This window comes from Gossypium arboreum, chromosome 8 (genome assembly GCF_025698485.1).
Source record: "Gossypium arboreum isolate Shixiya-1 chromosome 8, ASM2569848v2, whole genome shotgun sequence".
NCBI classification, from domain to species: Eukaryota; Viridiplantae; Streptophyta; class Magnoliopsida; order Malvales; family Malvaceae; genus Gossypium; species Gossypium arboreum.
The window spans coordinates 128,427,336-128,447,299 of NC_069077.1; the positions used below are offsets into that span (position 1 = coordinate 128,427,336).

Genomic DNA, 19,964 nt, shown 5'->3' on the forward strand with positions numbered 1-19,964 from the left:
TATTATACCATTAGTAAAAGGGATATAGTGGATGAGGATGCTAGGTTTCATCAGCTTAATTAATAAAGAATTATTAAGGTTAAATCTTAATTAAATTAAACTAATTTCAGGCTAATTATACTATAAATAGGAAAAGTGAGTGGGATGCTTGTCATCTCTTTCATTTGTGCCGTCCTCCATAGCCAAAAAACTATCAAGTTTCAATCTTTTTGTTGGTACATTCGACCATAACTAGGTAAGCACAATTAAATCATTTTCTTGTAATTTTTATAGATTTGATGTCATGAGAGCTTGATTTAGCTAACCCATGTACAATTTGTAAAACTGTTAAAGTTTTAGAAAGTTTCCATTGTTGATTTCTTGAAGAATCATGCTTTAAATTGATAGATTATAAGCTTAGATTATAAAAAAGGGACTAAATTGTAACGTTAGTATAGCTTAATTGTTAAGTTTCAACATTAGAGATAAAATTGAATAAATGTAAAATCTTTCATGAAATGATATTAGAAATAGAAAGTATAAGGTTCCTCATGAAAGTATGTGAAGTTGGATTTTAATCCGAAGTTAGGAATTGAAAGTTATGCTTATATCGAGTTTAGAGACTAAATTGAATAAAATGTAAAATATTAGGAGAATAGAGAAATGAGTCTATTTGAAATCATGCATTTCTTGGTATTGTATCAAATTTTTTTTATTGAATTGGTATATGAAATACTTGCAGAGATCAATATTTGGATCAAAGTGGAGCAAATAGGGGAAAAGTAAAAATTACAGATTAGTTCCTAAAGCATCCACTTATTTCACATTTTGAATAGGTAAATTCTTATGGAACTTACTACTTTATCTTGTTTTGTGTATGTGTACTTTTTTTATTTTGGATATATGTGTGTGTTTAGGTAATAATTGAAATACTATTGAAATTGGGCATATATGACTATAAAATGTCTGAATTGAAATGTATTGTGATAATTGATTAATATGAAATAATACAGGGTGTAAATTTGAAATGGAATTATTACCAAATATGGGATTGAAATATGTGATCGTTTATAGGAATGGAAAATGTAGAGACATACAATTGATGCCCATGTGAACTCAAGAAAAAGTTATGGACGATTGGCATGCCAATAGCGTCTTTTGTGCGCTTGTACGAGATATGTGTTTGTACGGAGATGGTCATAGATTATATCATGATCCAACATTTGTTGTGGATCATCGTGTAAGGTATTATGATTGCCTACAAGCTTTGCTCTTTGGTGCCCTGGTGTGGTGTAGTTTCTGCTCGGACGAGCAACCTAGTGTGGTGTAGTTTACTTATGTATTCAATTTCGTTTTACTAGGGTTCCATCGGGCAAAACAAGACACTCAAAAATCAAAACTTGAAAATGAAATGAAATGTTTGGATAACTAAATTGGTTTTGGCATTGAAATGAATGATATGTAAATAATGCAATTTTATAGATTGATAATGAAATGTGGCATGAAAATGAGTAATATATGATTTATATGAATTTACAAATTGAAAGGGAATATGATATTAATAAGAGTTATGTAAATGTGGTATAAGTTGACATGTTTTTGCATTTTGCTTTGATACATCATGTTTTTGCATTTTGTTTTGATACATACTTAGGTATGAACATTTAAGCTGTCTTGCTACTAATAAAAATGCCTTGTTCTAGCCAAACTATGCCAATATTGTGGTAGTTAATTGCTTAGATATGTTTAAGGTATGCAAAGTACTTTCCATTAGAACTTACTAGCATTTTATATGCTTACGCTCGTTGTTTTCCTTCCTTCATAGATCATCACCTTGCGGAACCTGGCACTCTGGATCAACTTAAAGCTCACACGATTAAAAGATGGTAGAATTATGTTTATTTTGAGTCCAAATTTTGTGGAATGTATGTAGGGAAACGATTGTACAAATGGTTATTTTGAGTTGTCAATTATATGATAAATGAGGTGATGATTGAATATGAATGTTTGACAATGTGCATAACCTATTAGAAGCATGAATTAGTTAAGTTGATGGATTAATTAGAAATGTAAGATGTGAGTGTTAAGGAGGTTAAGTTAGATTGGTGCATGTTTTGGGATAGTTCATGTTAAGATCATTGGTTTGAATGGTCTTCAAAATGCAAAATCAAATAAAGATAAGTTGATAAATGAAATTTTTATAAATTGGATAGTTAAAGTAAGAATTGGATGTGCTTAAATAATGAATGTTTGAATTGTTTAATGTTAAATGGTTGAAATGATTTAGTTTAGCATGATGCAATAGTTATATATGTGAAAAGGCTAAATATTGAATCATATAAAATTTTAGTTGGAGGCTTGAATTAGGTACCAAATGCACATTTTGACCAAATAGGGTCACGTCTCGACGTCTAATTTCCCATGTCGCAACGTCGGTCGATAGTAAGTGATATTGCCACCTAGCTAATCACGTAGGCAAGCCTACCATTCGTATTGTCGGTGACATAGCACTACTAGACAAGTACCCTCCTCTCTTCCTCTTTCAGCTCCCTAATCTTACTTCGACTCTCCACTGAACACAGATGAACTAGTCTTTTAATCACCACCACCGTCTCTCCAATTTTCCATGTTGATTCTCTATAAGAAAACTTTCTATTGATTTTGAAGGAAATTTGTTATGTTGTATATTGCAATTGACAAATTGTAAGTAATAGCTGTTTTATTTATTTATAATTTTCCATCCTTACAAATTGCAAAGGTTAATGATCATGTAAATAGATTTTTTAGAACTTTTTAATTATATCTTCTAACAGGGGCGAAGCCAGAAATTTTTTTTAGGGGGGCCGGATGAAATTTTAATTTTTTATAGTTTATATTTCTATAATTTGTAAAGGATTAAATTGAATTTTTATAATTTTAGGGGGGCCAAAGTACAATTTTACATTTACTAATTTAAAATTTTTAAAAAATTTCAAAGAATTAAAATAAAATTTTCCATTTTAAGGGGGGCTGGAGCCCATGCCAGCCCCCCTGACTACGCCCCTGTCTTCTAAGATAGTAGGCGTGGAAAAGCACCTAATATTGTCACCATATACATTGCAAATGCATGAGAAAATTAATTTTAAAAAAAGAAAGAATAATTAAAACCAAATTCTTCTGCAATTTGTTAGTACTATAAACACATAGAGAAATACCTTTTGCCATTTCTTCTTCGCTAAACAGTACTATATATAATTTAAATACAATATATAAACCTTAAATTTTGAGATCTAGAGACCACACAAAGCAATTAATTAAACTTGGGAGGGAATATCAATAAAACTAATGTTTCTTTGACTAAGGATAGATCCGTCGGTGTATTTTTGTTAAAATCAATCGGATTGCTTATGGAATATATGCTATTAAATAAGATATTCTTTATTTTTCTTTTAAGTTTTCTATAATTATTTATATATGCTTTTAAAGGAGTTGTAATAGGTTGAAATTGGGAGCTAACAAAATCTTACTTCAATCAAAAAATATTATATTGTAGGTATAAGAGTTTAAGTTTAATATTAAATAATTTTATTTTCCTACTTCAACTATAAAAAAAAAATAAAAATTAGGAGTTTATTATTATTGGATCAAAATATTCTTCTTTTAAATTGTTTTAATAAGTGAAATTTTATTATTAATAATTATATTTTAGTTGAAATTTTCAATAATTTGTATATATTATTATTGTTTAAATTTTTATATTCTTCTATAATTAACTTTCACTTTCAATATAGTTTAATAATTTTTCATTCTTTTATGATTAATGATAATTTTGCTTTTAAATAATTTTACCTTCTATTAATCAAATAAATTGAGAAAAAATATCAAACAACAAAATTTTATATTCTAACAAAATAAATCATGTAGGGTAACGTGACACACCAAATGATATGACATATTCAATGTTGTACAAAGTTATATTATATTATTCTAATTTTATTATAACAAAATGACCTTAATTCTAAAACCAAACACTTTTTCTATACAACCAATGTGGTGATAATTATGCTCTGATTTCTCTTATTTATTGTCTTAATCATGAGAAATTATTTTATGGACACTTCCCACCACATCATTATTGTTTCTTTTTAATTATTTAATGACATTTTAACAATTTTTCTATGTCATTGACAGATAATTTTAATATTTTTTTACCTTGAACCTTAAATCCTGAATCTTGAACCCTAAACCTTGATCCCTAAACCTTAAACACTGACCTTAAACCCTAAACTCCAAACCTAAACATAAATTCAAACACTAAACCTTAAACCTTAAACTAAATTTATTTAGGATTCAAGGTTTAGGGTTTGAGTTCAAGATTCCGAATTTAAGGTTCATGGTAAAAAAAATTCAAAAATTATGTGCCAATGATATAGAAAAATTGTTGAAATGTAATCAAATAATTAGAAAGGGACCATGATGAGAAATTATTTTATGGACACTTTCCACCACACCATCATGGTCCCTTTTCAATTATTTAATGATATTTCACTAAATTTTTTTCATGTCATTGACACATAATTTTGGTAATTTTTTACCTTGAACCTTAAATCCTGAATCTTGAACCCCAAACCTTGAACATTGACCCTAAACTCCGAACTCAAATCACTTAGGGTTCAAAGTTTAAAGTTCGAGATACCTAATTCAAGGTTCATAGTAAAAAATTACTAAAACATGTCAATGACATAAAAAATTACTAAAAAATTATTAAATAATTGAAAAAAAAATCATAAATGATATGTCTAAAAATGTCCATTAAATAATTTCTCCCTAACCATGAATTGCTTCAACGGGGTTCTTTTGGATGTAATATTAAACATATGAAGATGCATAACTTTATCAATATAATATTCTATCACCTTTATAAGAGAATATTTCAACTAGTCTCAAAGGAATAAGACCAATAAATTTTAATTAAAGTGAAGACGTTTCGGAATAATTTAAAAGCTTATTCAAAGGGCAGTCTTTTATTCTTATGCTTAACGTGGATAAGTTAAATTAAATTATATCACATATGAGTGAAAAATATATACAACAAATAAATTTATATAAAAAATTAATTCAAGGATAAGTTAAATTTTTATTGAGATGATAAAGATGTTAAAATTATGGTATTTTAGATTTGAATTCTTTTAAGCGCATAATAATATTTATTTATTTTATAAAATGAAAGGTTTTCAGTAGTACGCTCAATTGAGTGGGAATTTGGTTGAAAGGTGATATCAACTCATCCTAATTCAATTGAGCCCACTAAAAATATAATTTTTAAAATCTTTCATACCTATTTTGCTATGCTCGGGGTTTGTAACTATTTTTTTTAATGATGTCGAATTTATAAATTTTTTCTTTAAAAGTATAATTTACCTTTACCACTATGTCCAATGCTTACTAGTATTAAGTTGATATATTAACACATGCTCAAGGTTAATGGACATTAAGTGATGAGTAGATAATGATTATAGTAAGAAATCAAGTGCTAATCAGTTGGTCAAATCTCATTTATATTTTCTTAACAATTGTGGATTATGACTCATTGCTAGATGACAATAATAAATTAATTGCAAATATAAGATTGATTAATTAAAGAATCAATGATGAATTCAAATGATTAGACTCGTATAATCCCAACTTATTATGTACTATAATATTTATTGTTATCACTAAAATATCAAGAACCTTAATGGGTTACGCAAATTTTTTGAGAAAGATAACATTGGACCTAATTTAAAGAATTTCGGAGCTCCATAGGCTAAATTAATTGAATTAAAACCCTACATGATATAGTTAAGGCGCAAAGTAAGACTTGGAATTAGGCATGACCGACCACTTTCCTATTTAAGGTTGGGTAACCCATCTTTATACTTGTTTGGCTAAAATTATGGTTTTGGTCCCTTTTTATACTCAATTTTGACATTCAATCTCTATAATTTGTCACAATTTGATTTCTTTACATTTATAATATCATTAGTTAAGTTCAAGTAATTACCTCCATCAATTATGCTGATATGGATTTTTTTTTCTTGAAAAATACTATTTTCAACTTATTATGCTGATTTGAAATTTTTTTATTGTAAATGGTATTTTAAAGAAAAATTCATACCAAACATTTTAATCAATATATTTAGTAGTATTAATTATTTAGACAAACTAATAACATTGTTAATGTTCCAGTTGCTCACTTTACAACTAAAAGAGACATATAAGGATAGAAGTAAGGTTGCAAGATAGGTCAATGACTTGAGCTTAAATCATATTTTATATTATAGATTTATAGTGAATTACTTTTCTGACAAGGTCCTATCCATATAGGAAGAGGTCTCAAACTATGAAATAGATTCTTGTATTACTCTCAACACAATTAACTAACAACTCAACATTCAATACTAAATCTCAAATTTGAACATAATAAGAGCACCAAAACCATTATTTCACCAACTTGGGTCAAATGTTAGAAACATCCCATATGCAAAAACTTTCATACTTCATTCAATAGTTTTGTCAAATGTTGAAAACCAACGAGTATAAAAACAATCAATCGTATATACTACAAGCATAGGTTTGGACCAATTTGTATATCACATGCTTCGATAAGACATTTTCACTTTGGTACTCTTGTGAACTATCGTTATAAGTTACGTTATATAAATAGGTTTAAATTTAAAATTTTCGCCCCTATTAACTCTATATACTTGGCCAAATGATCAAATCACGAACACAATCACAAAAAAAGAGAGTGCAAGTTGACCCCCCCCCCCCCCGCCATTGCCTATAAATTTTTGCGAGTCGTGCACTTGTTAGAACTTGCAAGATAAAAATTATCATTCTCTTAGCCTACTTTCTTTCTTCACTCTTTTGGATTGTTTTTCTTTACATAGTCAATCAAATTTCGAACTGTCCGTGGGTTTCCGAGCTCTATAATTCTCTCATACCGAGCACAAATCTTTGCTTGATCATTCTTTGGACTAGAAAGGTATGATTTCTCAAGGCAACAATGATTAATGTAAATTGTAATGAAAAGATTAGTTTTACTTAAAAGGTTGCTGTTTTTTTCTTTACAGGTTAATGATGATGACAGTTTCAATGTCAATGTGCAAAGAAATGGTGTCTTTACTGGACATAAGTTCTGGGGTGCTGAAATCGGACTTCTTTAGTCCTAGGAGACATAAAGAAAAGGTTGTGATCCTAATGGGAGCAACCGGAACAGGAAAATCGAGGCTCTCCATTGATCTCGCAACCCGATTCCCAGCAGAAATTATAAATTCGGATAAGATACAAGTCCACGAAGGGCTTGACATAGTTACCAACAAGATCAGTGAGGAAGAACGGTGTGGGATTCCGCACCATTTGTTAGGTGTAATAAGTCCCAACATAGATTTTACAGTGACGAATTTCGTGGACATGGCTTCGCGTGCCACAGCTTCGATCGTGTCCCGCAGCCAGCTTCCGATCATAGCCGGCGGCTCGAATTCATACATTGAGGCTTTGGTCGATGACGAAAGGTCTAGATTCCGGTCGAAATATGAATGTTGTTTCCTTTGGGTAGATGTGGCAATGCCAGTGTTACATCAGTATGTATCAGAGAGAGTAGATAAGATGGTTGAAAATGGGATGGTTGATGAGGCAAGAAGCTTCTTTGATTACAATGCAAATTATTCAAAGGGGATTAGGAAAGCTATCGGAGTCCCCGAATTTGACCGGTACTTCCGAGCCGAACCGTTTTTAGACAAGAGACAACGTGCTAAACTGCTGCAAGAAGCAATCCAAGAAATCAAAAGAAACACTTGCAGATTAGCTTGTCGTCAATTGGAGAAGATTCAGCGGCTGAGGAACAAGAAGAATTGGACGATACACAGGCTCGACGCCACCGAAGTGTTCCTCAGGCGTGGAAAAGGAGCTGATGAGGCTTGGGAAGAGCTTGTAGCTGATCCAAGTACAGAAATAGTAGCACAATTTCTATGTGATATCAGCTCAGGAGCACTGCTCAGTACTAGTCCTGCCATTGAGTTCCTTGTGGTATAATGCTGTAAAATCATATCTGACCCAGGAATAACTAGTAAAGCCATAGATCTCAATGTTAATTAACTTAAAATAATGAAGATATGCTACTTAATGGAAGTCACTTTTGGTGAAAAAGAAATAGATACTTAGATTTCATGGCCTCTGTCATTTAATGATATGAAAGCATTTTTGGTTTTATCTTTTTGGTGTCTTATCAGTTTAGATACCAATTTTCTTTTTCTGATACATATAGAGAGATGACTTATTATATCCGAAACTGCAGGTTTGATTTTACATTTGGCAATGCAAGTGGTAGATCAGTAAAAACATTTCTTTTAACAAAAACAAATCATTGAAACTGAAATTCATGTACTTGATTAGTGCCCGTACAGTTGGAATGCACCTTAGAAATCCAGGGTGCTGGCTCGGTTTGACTTGCTTATGAATTTTAGTGGGGGAGGTTGGCGCTGTTGGAAGCACACGCCTGCTGGCTCATGCATGCACCCATGGCTAGGTTAGCTAGTTGGTGCTTGCCATGTGTTATGGTACTTACTAACTTATAACATATTGTGTATTTCGATTCATTGCGTCTAACAATTTTGTTCGGATAAACGTCTTATAAATTAAAATGATTGCTTAGTACATAGCTGATGTGAAATTTATGGCTCTTCTCTAACACTATTACTTCTTCTCCTACTTCAAGTAATGATAGTCTGTAAGGCATTCTTCGTTTCAACTCATTGAAATTTGAGATTCAAGATTATTACAGTTAACTTTTTATTATTATTATAATTATTTGATTTCTATGTACTATTATACATCTATAACAATATTCAAAGCACTTATAATAATATTTGAAATTTAAATAATATAGTCAATCTTTTTATAATAATCCCATTTGTTTGCTAAAATTTTATATGTTATAAAAAGACAGTTGTTATACACCTATAACAACATTTGAGATTTAGATCATGTTTGAGTTTTTTAAGATTTTCAAATTAAATAACTATAATATACTAATAATATTAATTAATGAGATTTAGATACGTATCTTTAATAAAATCTACAGTTGTAATTTAATTTATTAAAGATTATTTTTATTTAATAAAATATTATTACTATATTTTAATATAAAATTTGAACATTTTATTGAAATAATATCTTAACTAGGATTTATTATTTTATTTCACTTAGGAATAAAATTAATTTTACTAAAATTTGAGAAAATATGTTGTTATAAAAATTAATTTAGTAAAGAGTGTACTTGGTACTTTGTATGGATATTGTTATAGAAGGTAAAAATAAAATATAAAAATCGGTTTCTGATTTTGATCATATCTGCTATTTTTAAGATAATGACTAAAACTACCTACAGTCATTCTCCAACCCATAAATTAGAAGATAATGCAATTTAGAACACCCGAATCCACGTTTCCTGCATTGGCATTGAGCTAAAACTCAATCAGCTTATAAAGAGTGTTGGTTGTATTTGAATTTTTAAAATTTTAAAATTAAAAGAACTACATATATATATTAATAATAACATTAATTAGTGAGATTAGATTTCATCTTTATATATATAAAATTTAAATATTTTATTAAAATAATATCTTAATTAAAATTTATTATTTTTATTTCATTTAAGAATAGAATTAATTTTACTAAAATTTAATAAAAGAGACAGTTATAAAGAATTAAATTAATAAAAATATACTTTATATTTTTATGATTGTTGTTTTATAGATAGAAAAATTTAATTATTATAATAAATTATTACAAAATTTATTGTTACAGAGAATACTGACAGCCGCATTTGTTAGAAATAAAATATATACATAACAGCATAAGTAATGGTTTGATACTGATATTCGCCACTAACTATGAATACTTTTTATAATTTACGTATAAATATAAGTCTAACAAAAAGTTGATGTATATAAGTAGTAGATATAATTAAATGGTGAGTGTCAATCATTATTCAGAAATGCAGTGACTTTTATCTTTGATTATTTTACTCAAAAATCATTTTTTATTAGGTGATTCTAAATACAGTACATTAAACAAAAGGGATAGTCTAAGACTTGACCCTTGCTTTTCGTGCTTTTACAAATAACAGGTTGTTGGTCCACTACTCTTCACACCATCAATATAGTTTTGGTATCTCAATGGGCGTTAAAAAAAAAAAAAAACAGGTGCTGTCGGTCCTACAAAACAAAGAAATCAACATTCCCTTTAAGATTACACAGCTTAAAAGGTTCTGCAAAATTTACCAACTTTTCTTTTCTTTTTTCCTTACAATTTTCTAACTTATTACATAACTAAACAATGAATGTGCGTCTTTTATGAGAATCAAAGTTCCTTCCAACCCTCTTTATTTTCTATTTCTTTTTATTTTCTTCTTTGTAGTGAGGAAAAGAATTTCCTTGTTCCAAGTATAAAAAGATCATTTCCAAATTGAAAACTTTACATAAAATACTACCGAGGGATAAATTCATGCATTAATAACAGTGTTTGTTCTACAAGTTCAAAAATCTCATTGTCATATAACCAAGTGTAATTATGTGTTCGATTTGAATATTTTTTGCGTAGAATATTAGTACTTAATCCAATAACATATAGCTTCCAAGTGCTAACCTTGTGAAAAAAGAATTAGTTGAGCTTTGAATTAAAATACATACATGCATATTCAACTTTGATGATAGATTCTTTAGCACTAAAGAAAAAGAGAAATGAAGGTTTCCTCCAACATAAAAAGTTGAGGAGTGGTCCAATATTATTTTTTGGCGATGGATATTATTATAAAGCAGACATATGGAATGAATATGGAGCAACATGAAACCGACTACCCTACCACTTATTCTTGTGCTTTATGTACATTGAGAATCAAAGCTACACCCAAGAATAAACTTTTACTCAATAAATCACTATTTTATCAATGTCTCTGTAAATTGATATACACAATATTCGCCTATGGATTATGATTGTAACTCTAGGGGTATCCAATCCCATGAAACTATATAGCCTTTGGTGAAAGCTTTTGCATCATGTGTTGCTCTTTTCTAGAATAATTTTTATGAATCTTTCCTTTTGGTTGTTCTATTATTCATAAAGTGGGTATTGACTCTTTGAGTGTACGTCAATTTAATCTATGGTTCTGAAATATGTAGACGAGTTTATCAAAAGAATCATGCAGTTGTATTTTCTTAGAGAAGTCCAATTAGTATAATATATTTGAAGGTTTATCCATGACATTGTTTCATTGAGTTGGAATATGAAAGAGACCATTTTCAAAACCTTGAATACAAGGCTAATAAGATTCGGGCAATAATCTTAAATATCGAAAAGAATATGTTGGTAGAAGATTTGGTGCAGGAAGTTGTAGTGTTAGAAAGTTGTGAAGATGTTTGGGAGAGTTTCGGTAGTATATAGAAGTCTGTGAGTGAACTATAGTGTCATCTAGTGGTAGCTCACATAGGAAGTATATGAAAATCTTCAGTTGAACGAGTCTTTCCATAAGCATATCCTTCTTTATTTAAAGTAATTGATTCCGTGAGGTATTACTTTCGAAATGATATTATGCGTCTTTAAAGAAGTGCTTGGTGTGACATTTTTCTTTGCTAAATCTCACTTATAAGGAAATCTTTTAATGAGGTGCTCCAATCGAAATGGTCACATATAATTGATTATATATGTTTAAAGAAGTGTTTGGTGTGACATTTTTCTCACTAGAAGTGTCCATGAGTCGGGTCAAGCCTGTCAAGACCCGATTTCAAAAAAAAAATTCAAGCCCAAATTCATTTTTGAGTCAGACTACCCGTCCAAACAGTCTATTTTAGTATTAAAAAATAATAAATTGTTAAAAGTATAAATCTTAGTTGCTATTTTATATATTTTTATAATTGAATTTTAATTTTAAAGTACTCTTTCAATATTTAAATTGAATTTGGACTGAGACAGCCCAAAGTGCAAAAAACCTTATCCAAACCCGACCCAAGTCGAGGTGAGCTTATAGCGCTGAGCGGGCTACCAGGCTCTTGGACATGTCTATTCTCCACCTAATCTCTTCCGTCACAATTGGTACACCTGATCTATCTGGCAATCCAGAGTTGCTCTAGTACCATTACCCTCTTTCCAAAACAAACAAGTTAGATACAATGTGTAGTACACCTGCTTATTGAACTAAGGCACTTTTTTTTTATGTAGGATTAAAACCCAAATTATAAAATGGCTTAACACATGCATTTATATTTAACAATTGTAATATATTATTTTAAAATTTTTTAGGGTGCCTATCATATGTTGGCAAAAAAAAAATCTGTTCATTTTGTGTTTGTAATCCATTAATAGTAAATTGACTTGACACTTCCACCGATGTATCTAACAAGTTATAGTGACATTTGACTATTTTTATAATAGAATGGCGGTTGATGTTTGGGAACAAAGGAGTGTAAGATGCTGAAAATCAAACACAAACTGCTTGATGTTCTTTTTCAAAGACAAAAGCATGAATGATATATGAAAATTAAAAAAAAAAAAAACATATCAATAGCAACATATGTTTGCATCAAACTCGATATCTTCGATTACATAGAAGAAAACAGAATGAGGTGGAAATAAAGGTGGTGATAAATCATGGTCTTAGTCGCCCTCCACATGTGAAGGTGACCTTGCAGGCTTCACCAACAAAGATAGTGTAGTGATGGAGATGCCAGGAAAGGAAGAGGGGTAAATGTGCTAGAATATCACAAACACAATCTCTCTCCAGTATCATCATCCATCGACAACAGTAATTTTGTTCGAGTGTCATCTCCTTATGCCTATGCTTATGCTTATGAATATGCATATGCCTATGCTTGTTTTCCCCTTCTCCTGCTCCATTCTCTATCCCATTTCCATCTCCTTGACTACTCCTTGTTCCATTGCCATTCTCATTTCCTACATCTGGTGTGTTAGAAGATAGAAATAGGGATGGGACTAATGGCACTGTTCCACATGCATAGTTCACTAACATTAGTTGGGAAGTGCAAAGCGGGACAAGTCGAGGCGGATTTGCTCGCACCCGCGGTATTATAGGCAGCCTAATAGGCAACGCTACTACCATCAAGAACATGGAGCTGAGAAACAATATTGGAATTCCGACCTTTTTCATTTATGTTTTGTGTTGGTCACTATGCACCGAAAAAAGAGGGGATTTTGGTATATATCCCACAATTGTTGCTATTTCAACTTATACTTTGTTCATTTATAAACTTCTTGCTTTTCTTATTGTGAGGCAACTAAGTATATTAAAAATAATAATAACAGGGGTGACGAAGTGAATGAGGGATGGGTTGTTGATATTATAGAAGAGTTAGGTTCTCAACTTTGTATTATTATCCATTAGATTTTTCATTCATTGAGTGTGACGACGTTGTTAGGTGCCAAATTGTTGATACTTTTAAATATGTGATTAATCGAGCACAACTTGAAACGAAATGTTCCAAATGCTTATGAAATTTTCAAGCATTTTTCATGCAATTGCAGTAAGATGGTGGAGCTGCTAGCAGAAAAACTTTAAGTCATTGAGCTTCAAAGGATTGAAAGAACAAAGGAAAATTCCAAACACTTCGAAAACAAAACATGAACTAGTCGAATAAACTGTAAACAAAAGGAATGTTGTTGGCTAATTACATCACAATTTTCATTTTCATCCACTTTCAATTTGCATTGCCAAATCATGTATTTGTTCACTATTACGGAAAATGATTTTTTAAAAAAAATTATTTTGCAAAATACATATATATTCATTTGATATTTTATTAAAAATAGTTTTTAAAGTTGTTGTTAGTGAAACAAACAAACCACAAAATTATAATTGCTATAAAATATTATAAAAGTATTTCATTGTGGAAATTGAAATTTATTTTATAATAAGATCATTTTATAATAATTAATATCTTATATAAACTTAATAAAAACAATATTAATTGAAGCTAAATTTGACCTTACATATATTACATATGTGAGTGGATAGTAGCACATATCGAAGTATTTCATTGCGAAAATCGAAATTTATTTTATAATAAGATCATATTTTATAATAATTATCATTTTATATAATCTTAATAACAAAAATCTTAATTAAAACTTAATTTGACCTTACATACGTTTCATATGTGAGAGTGGATAGTAGCACATATAGAAGTATTTCACCATGCAACCGAAATTATGTTTTAATAAGATCATATTTTATAATAAATAATAAATTATATAATCTTAATAATAAAAATTCTTAATTAAAACTTAATTTGACCTTCATATATTACATATGCGGAGTGCATAATAGCACATTGGAGTTAGAAAAGATAAATTAAGCTAACCATAAATTAAACAAATACTCATATTTATAATAGTAAAATATTCATATATTATACTATAAAATTTAATACTAAATATTTATAAATGATTTATTATTAAAATATTCATATAAATATTTTAAGAAAATGTTAAGCCTATTTAAGATTTAAAATTATTATAAATATTAAAATTTATTATATCATTAAAATATATAATTATAAATATGTTTAAGAATGTTCAAAATTATAATATTTGATATCCATCTTTTAACATTTTCATAAAATTAAAAATTATTAGTAATATAATAATATTAGCTATAATTTAAATAATTTTACATATAAAAATCAAATTATTCAAAAGGAACTCTTTTCCGAAAAATGACCTACAATTTTCAATAGTGCAAGACAATTTTTCAAAAAAAAAAGAGAGCTTATTTTCTATTGATATGTAAGTCATTTTTGGTTGACCAAACTATTTTTCATGAAACAAACATATGAAAATGTAAAGAAAAGAAAATTTTGTAATTTTTTTTTCCGTGAATCAAACACACTAGGTAGATTAAGTTGATTTTGGATTGCATCATTTCAAGTTCTGAATTTTTTGGGTCCAATTAATTTCATGTTTGGGTGATAAGTGCATAATTTTCTAATTATTTGTGATAATTCTCCTATTGAATTATACCATTTAAGTTCTTAAATATATTACTTATTTAGGTAAATAATTGAAAAAAAAAAGAGTTTAAAGGTTTTTTTTAATAAGTTTTTTGGATTGAACTTTCAACACAGTACTACTTCAGTATTTTGACCATAACTTGAGGTACATGAATTCGTTTTGGGTCCATGATATCAATTCAAAGGGAATTGAAAGATCTAATAGAAGTTATTTCACGGCTTGAGCCTAAAAAACATTAGCACGGTGTCCAAAAAAAATCTAATTAAAGGCACTTTTATATTTTTTCCATTATATTATTTTTGCATTATAAATACATATTATTAGGTTAAAACCAAAACATTCATAAACATAGCCACTTTAGTTTTTTTATTGTATTTTATTTTCTCTATGACTTTCCAAACCTTTTTTTGGTCAAATGATTTTCGAAGTTTGATTTTAAAAATTTGTGAGATCTAATTTTTTTTCTAATCTTTCTTTTTTCCTTACAATTTTATAACTTGTTAGATAACTAAACAATGAGTGTGTGTCTTTTATGAGAATCAAAGTTCCTTCCAACCCTCTTTATTTTCTGTTTCTTTTTTTATATAAGTGAGGAAAAGAATTTCCTTATTCCAAGTATGAAATGATCGTTTCCAAGTTGAAAACCTTGCATAAAATGGTACTGAGGGATAAATTCATGCATTAAGAACAATATTTGTTCTACAAGTTCAAAAATCTCATTGTCATATAATCAAGCGTAATTATGTGTTGAATTTGAATATATGTTGCGTAGAATATTAGCACTTAATCCAATAACATATAGTTTCCAAGGTTGACTTTGTGAAAAAAAAAACTTGAAAACTGGTTGAGCTTTGACATAAAAATACATACATGCATATTCCACTTTGATGATAGATTCTTTAGCACCAAAGAAAAAGAGAAATGGAGGTTTCCTCCAACATAAAAAGTTAGGGAGTGGTCCAATATTGTTTTTCGTCAATGGATATATTAAAGCAGACATACGAAATGAATATGGAGCAACATGAAACCGATTGCCCTACCACTTATTCTTGTGGTTTGTGTACATTAAGAATCAAAGCTACGCCCAGGAATAAACTTTTACTCAATCAATCACCATTTTATCAGTGTCACTGTAAATTGATATACAAAATATTCTCTTGCGAATTATGATGGTAACTGTGGGCGTATCCAATCCCATGAAAGTATATAGCCTTTGGTGCAAGCTTTTGCATCATGTGTTACTCCTTTCTAGAATGATTTTTTTGAATATTTCCTTTTGGCTACTCTATTATTCATAAATTGGGGATTGACTCTTTGAGAGTACATCAATGTAATCTCTTGTTCTGAAATATGTAGACGAGTTTATCAAAAGAATAATGCAATTGTATATATACCTGGAGATGTCCAATTAGTATAATGAGTTTGAGGGCTCATCCATGACATTGTTTCATTAAGTTGGAATATGAAAGAGACCATTTTTGAAATCCTTGAGTACAAGGCTAATAAGATTCGAGCAATAATCTTAAATATCAGAAACAATGTGTTGGTAAAAGATTTGGTGCAGGAGGTTGGAGTGTTAGAAAGTGGTGAAGATGTTTGGAAGGGTCTCGATAGTATACAAGTAGAAAAGCTTAAAGAGACTTTAAAAGAAGTATGTGAGTGAACTATAGTGTCATCTAGTGGTGGCTCACATAATAATTATATGAAAATATTCAGTTGAACGAGTCTTTCCATAATTATATCCTTTTTTATTTAAAGTGATTGATTTGGTGAGGTATTACTTTATAAATGATATTATGCATGTTTAAAGAAGTGATTGGTGTGACGTTTTTCTTCACCCAATCTTGCTTATAAGTAAATCTTTTTGTGAGATGCTTCGATCGAAATGATCATATATAACTTATTATATATGTTTAAAGAAGTGTTTGGTGAGACATTTTTCTCACTAAAAGTTCCCATGGGTCTGTACGGGTCGATAAAGTCTTGATTTCAAAATATTTTTCAAGCGCAAACTCATTTTAGGCCGGACTAGCCCATCCAAAAAGTCTATTTTACTATTAAAAATTAATAAAATATTAAAAGCATAAATTTTAGTTACTATTTTATATATTTTTATAATGAAATTTTAATTTAAAAAGTGCTCTTTCAAAATTTAAATTGAATTTGAATTGGGATAGCCCAAAGTACAGAAATCCTTATCCAAACTTGACCCAAGTCGAGGTGAACTTATAAGGTTGGGCGGGCTAGGTGGCCCTTAGACAAGACTATTCTCCAACTAATCTCTTCTGTCACAATTGGTACACCTTATCTATCTGGAAATCTAGAGTTGCTTTAGTACCATTACACTCTTTCCAAAACAAACAAGTTTTATAGAATACGTACTACACCCATTTTTTGAACTAAGACACTTTTTTTTATGTAGGATTAAAACCCAAATTATAAAATGGCTGAACACTTGCATTTATATTTAACAATTGTAATATATTGTTTTAAAATGTTTTAAGGTACTTTTCATATGTTGGCAAAAAAATATCTTTTCATTTTGTGTTTGTACTCAATTAATAGTAAATTGTCTTGACACTTCCACTGATGTTTCTAACAAGTTATAGTGACATTTAACCATTTCTTTAAGAAAATGGAGATTATAGTTTAGGAACAAAGGAGTTCAAGATGCTGACAATCGAACCCAAACTGTTTGATATTCTTTTTCAAAGACATAAGCATGAATGATATATGGAAATTTAAAAAAATAATATCAACATATATTTGCATCAAACTCGATATCTTTAATTACATAAATGAAAAAAAACTGAGGTGGAAATAAGGGCGGTGATAAATCATGGTCTTAGTCGCCCTCCACATGTTAAGGTGACCTTGCAGGCTTCACCAACAAGGACAGTGTAGTGATGGAGATGCCAGGAAAGGAAGAGGGGCAAGTGTGCTAGGATATCACAAACACAATCTCTCTCCACTATCTGGATCCATAGACAACAGTAACTTTGCTCAAGTGTCATCTCCTTATGCCTATGCCTATGCCTACGCTTATGCCTAGGCCTATGCTTGTTTTCCCCTTCTCCTGCTCCATTCTCTGTCCCATTTCCATCTCTTTGACTACTCCCTGTTCCATTACCATTGTCATTTCCTATATCTGGTGTGTTAGAAGATAGAAATGGGGATCGGACTAATGGCACTGTTCCACATGCATAGTTCACTAACATCAGTTGGGAAGTGCAAAGTGGGACGAGCCGAGGTCGATTTGCTCGTACCCACGGTATTAGAGGCAGCTTAATAGGCAAGGCTACTACCACTAAGAACATGGAGCAGAGAAATAATATTTGAATTCCAACCTTTTTCATTTATCTTTTGTGTTGGAAACTTTGCACCGAAAAAGGAGGGGATTTTGGTATATATCCCACAATTGTTGCTATTTCAATTTATACTATGTTCATTCATAACCTTCTTACATTGTTTATTGTGAGGTAACTAAGAATATTAAAAATAATAATAACAGGGGTGACGAAGTGAATGAGGGATGGTTTGTTGATATTATGGAAGAGTTATGTTCTCAACTTTGTATTATTATCCATTTATATTTTTCATTCATTAAGTGTGACCACGTTGTTATGTGCCAACTGTTGATACTTTAAATATATCATTAAACAAGCACTACTTGAAATGAAATGTTCCAAATTCTTAAGAAATTTCTAAGTGTTTTTCATGCAATTGCAGTAAGATGGTGGAGCTGCTGGCAGCATAACATTAAGTCATTAAGCTTCAAAGGATTGAAAAAACAAAGGCAAATTCCAACCTATCGAAACCATTTTTTATTTCAACTTAAAAATGATGGATCGAAGTTTTGGAAAGCGAAAATAGAGTTGCCACCAATCTTTTCTTGTTTAGGTGTGGTCGGATCACCTAGAAATTTGGATTGTTTTAATAAAACATTTTGGTTTACTAAAATAATGATTTTGGTCTACGAAATTTTAAGAAAACAGGTTCGGGAGTCGGTTACGTGTGAGGAAGGATTAGCACCCTCATTACGCCCAAAATTGGTACCAAATTGATTAAATACTGTCCTTATGTCTAAGCTTTAAAAAATGTTTTTGAAATGCGATTCCCTTTTGATAACATTTGAGTAACTCGAGTTAGTCATCAAAATTCTCTTGCCTAAGAGGAATATAGAATCACATCCAGCACGATAGGACATGATCCTTTAAGCCCTCGAAAACATGATGAATTTTGACTTCAAAAATTTATATGTTGAAAACCGCAAAAGGATGTCCAATTATTTAGTCCAACGAGAGAATGGAAACCCAACACAGTAGGGCACGGTTCTTCGAATTTCTAAACATCGAGTATTATCTCTTTTTTAGAATTTTTTAAGAAACATGAGGGAAATTCTAAAGGGGGTGTTCGGTTATTTTGAACCAACAGGAAATTGCAACCCAGCACGATAGGGCACGATTCTCTGAATTGTCGAACATCGAACATTACTTTTATTTTAAAGAGTTTTTAGAATACATGAATGGAATTCCAGAGGGACATTTGATTGTTTTGAGCAAACGAGAAATTGCAACCCAGCACGTTAGGGCACGATTCCTCGAATTGTCAAATATCGAATATCACCTTTGTTTTATAGAATTCTTAAATAATTGTGAAACTAGCTAAAAAAACGCCTTAATATGTTTGAAATAAGATGAAATCAATCATAAAAAAATTGGATTTTATAAAGCCATATTTCATAAATCGAGTGGAAAAACAATGATATGGGATATTCTCAAAAATAAGAATGAATTAATGAACTCGCTAATAGTTTATATGATTGTTGGAATAAACCTTATGAAATAAAAGTTTGAATCAAATTATATGCATATTATTTTAAATACCAATTCATCTAAAAATGACAAAATACCTAATAACTTAGATAGTGTATATAAAAAATT

The 19,964-nt window shown here is 29.9% G+C and overlaps 3 protein-coding genes across 3 annotated transcripts; 1 reads left to right on the forward strand and 2 right to left on the reverse strand.

Moving 5' to 3' along the window:
• Positions 1-6,736: 6,736 nt before the first annotated feature.
• Positions 6,737-8,152, forward strand: LOC108463398 (adenylate isopentenyltransferase 3, chloroplastic-like). The gene is made up of 2 exons (XM_017763342.2): positions 6,737-6,985; positions 7,074-8,152. The coding sequence occupies exon 2, from the start codon at positions 7,078-7,080 to the stop codon at positions 8,032-8,034; it is 957 nt and encodes a 318-aa protein (XP_017618831.1). The 5' UTR covers positions 6,737-6,985; positions 7,074-7,077; the 3' UTR covers positions 8,035-8,152.
• A 4,491-nt stretch (positions 8,153-12,643) lies between these two features.
• Positions 12,644-13,162, reverse strand: LOC108462169 (uncharacterized). The gene has a single exon (XM_017762152.1). It carries the CDS (start codon positions 13,160-13,162, stop codon positions 12,644-12,646), a length of 519 nt encoding a protein of 172 aa, XP_017617641.1.
• Positions 13,163-17,858: 4,696 nt separating this feature from the next.
• On the reverse strand, positions 17,859-18,377 carry LOC108462171 (uncharacterized). The gene has a single exon (XM_017762153.1). It carries the CDS (start codon positions 18,375-18,377, stop codon positions 17,859-17,861), a length of 519 nt encoding a protein of 172 aa, XP_017617642.1.
• Positions 18,378-19,964: the final 1,587 nt, after the last annotated feature.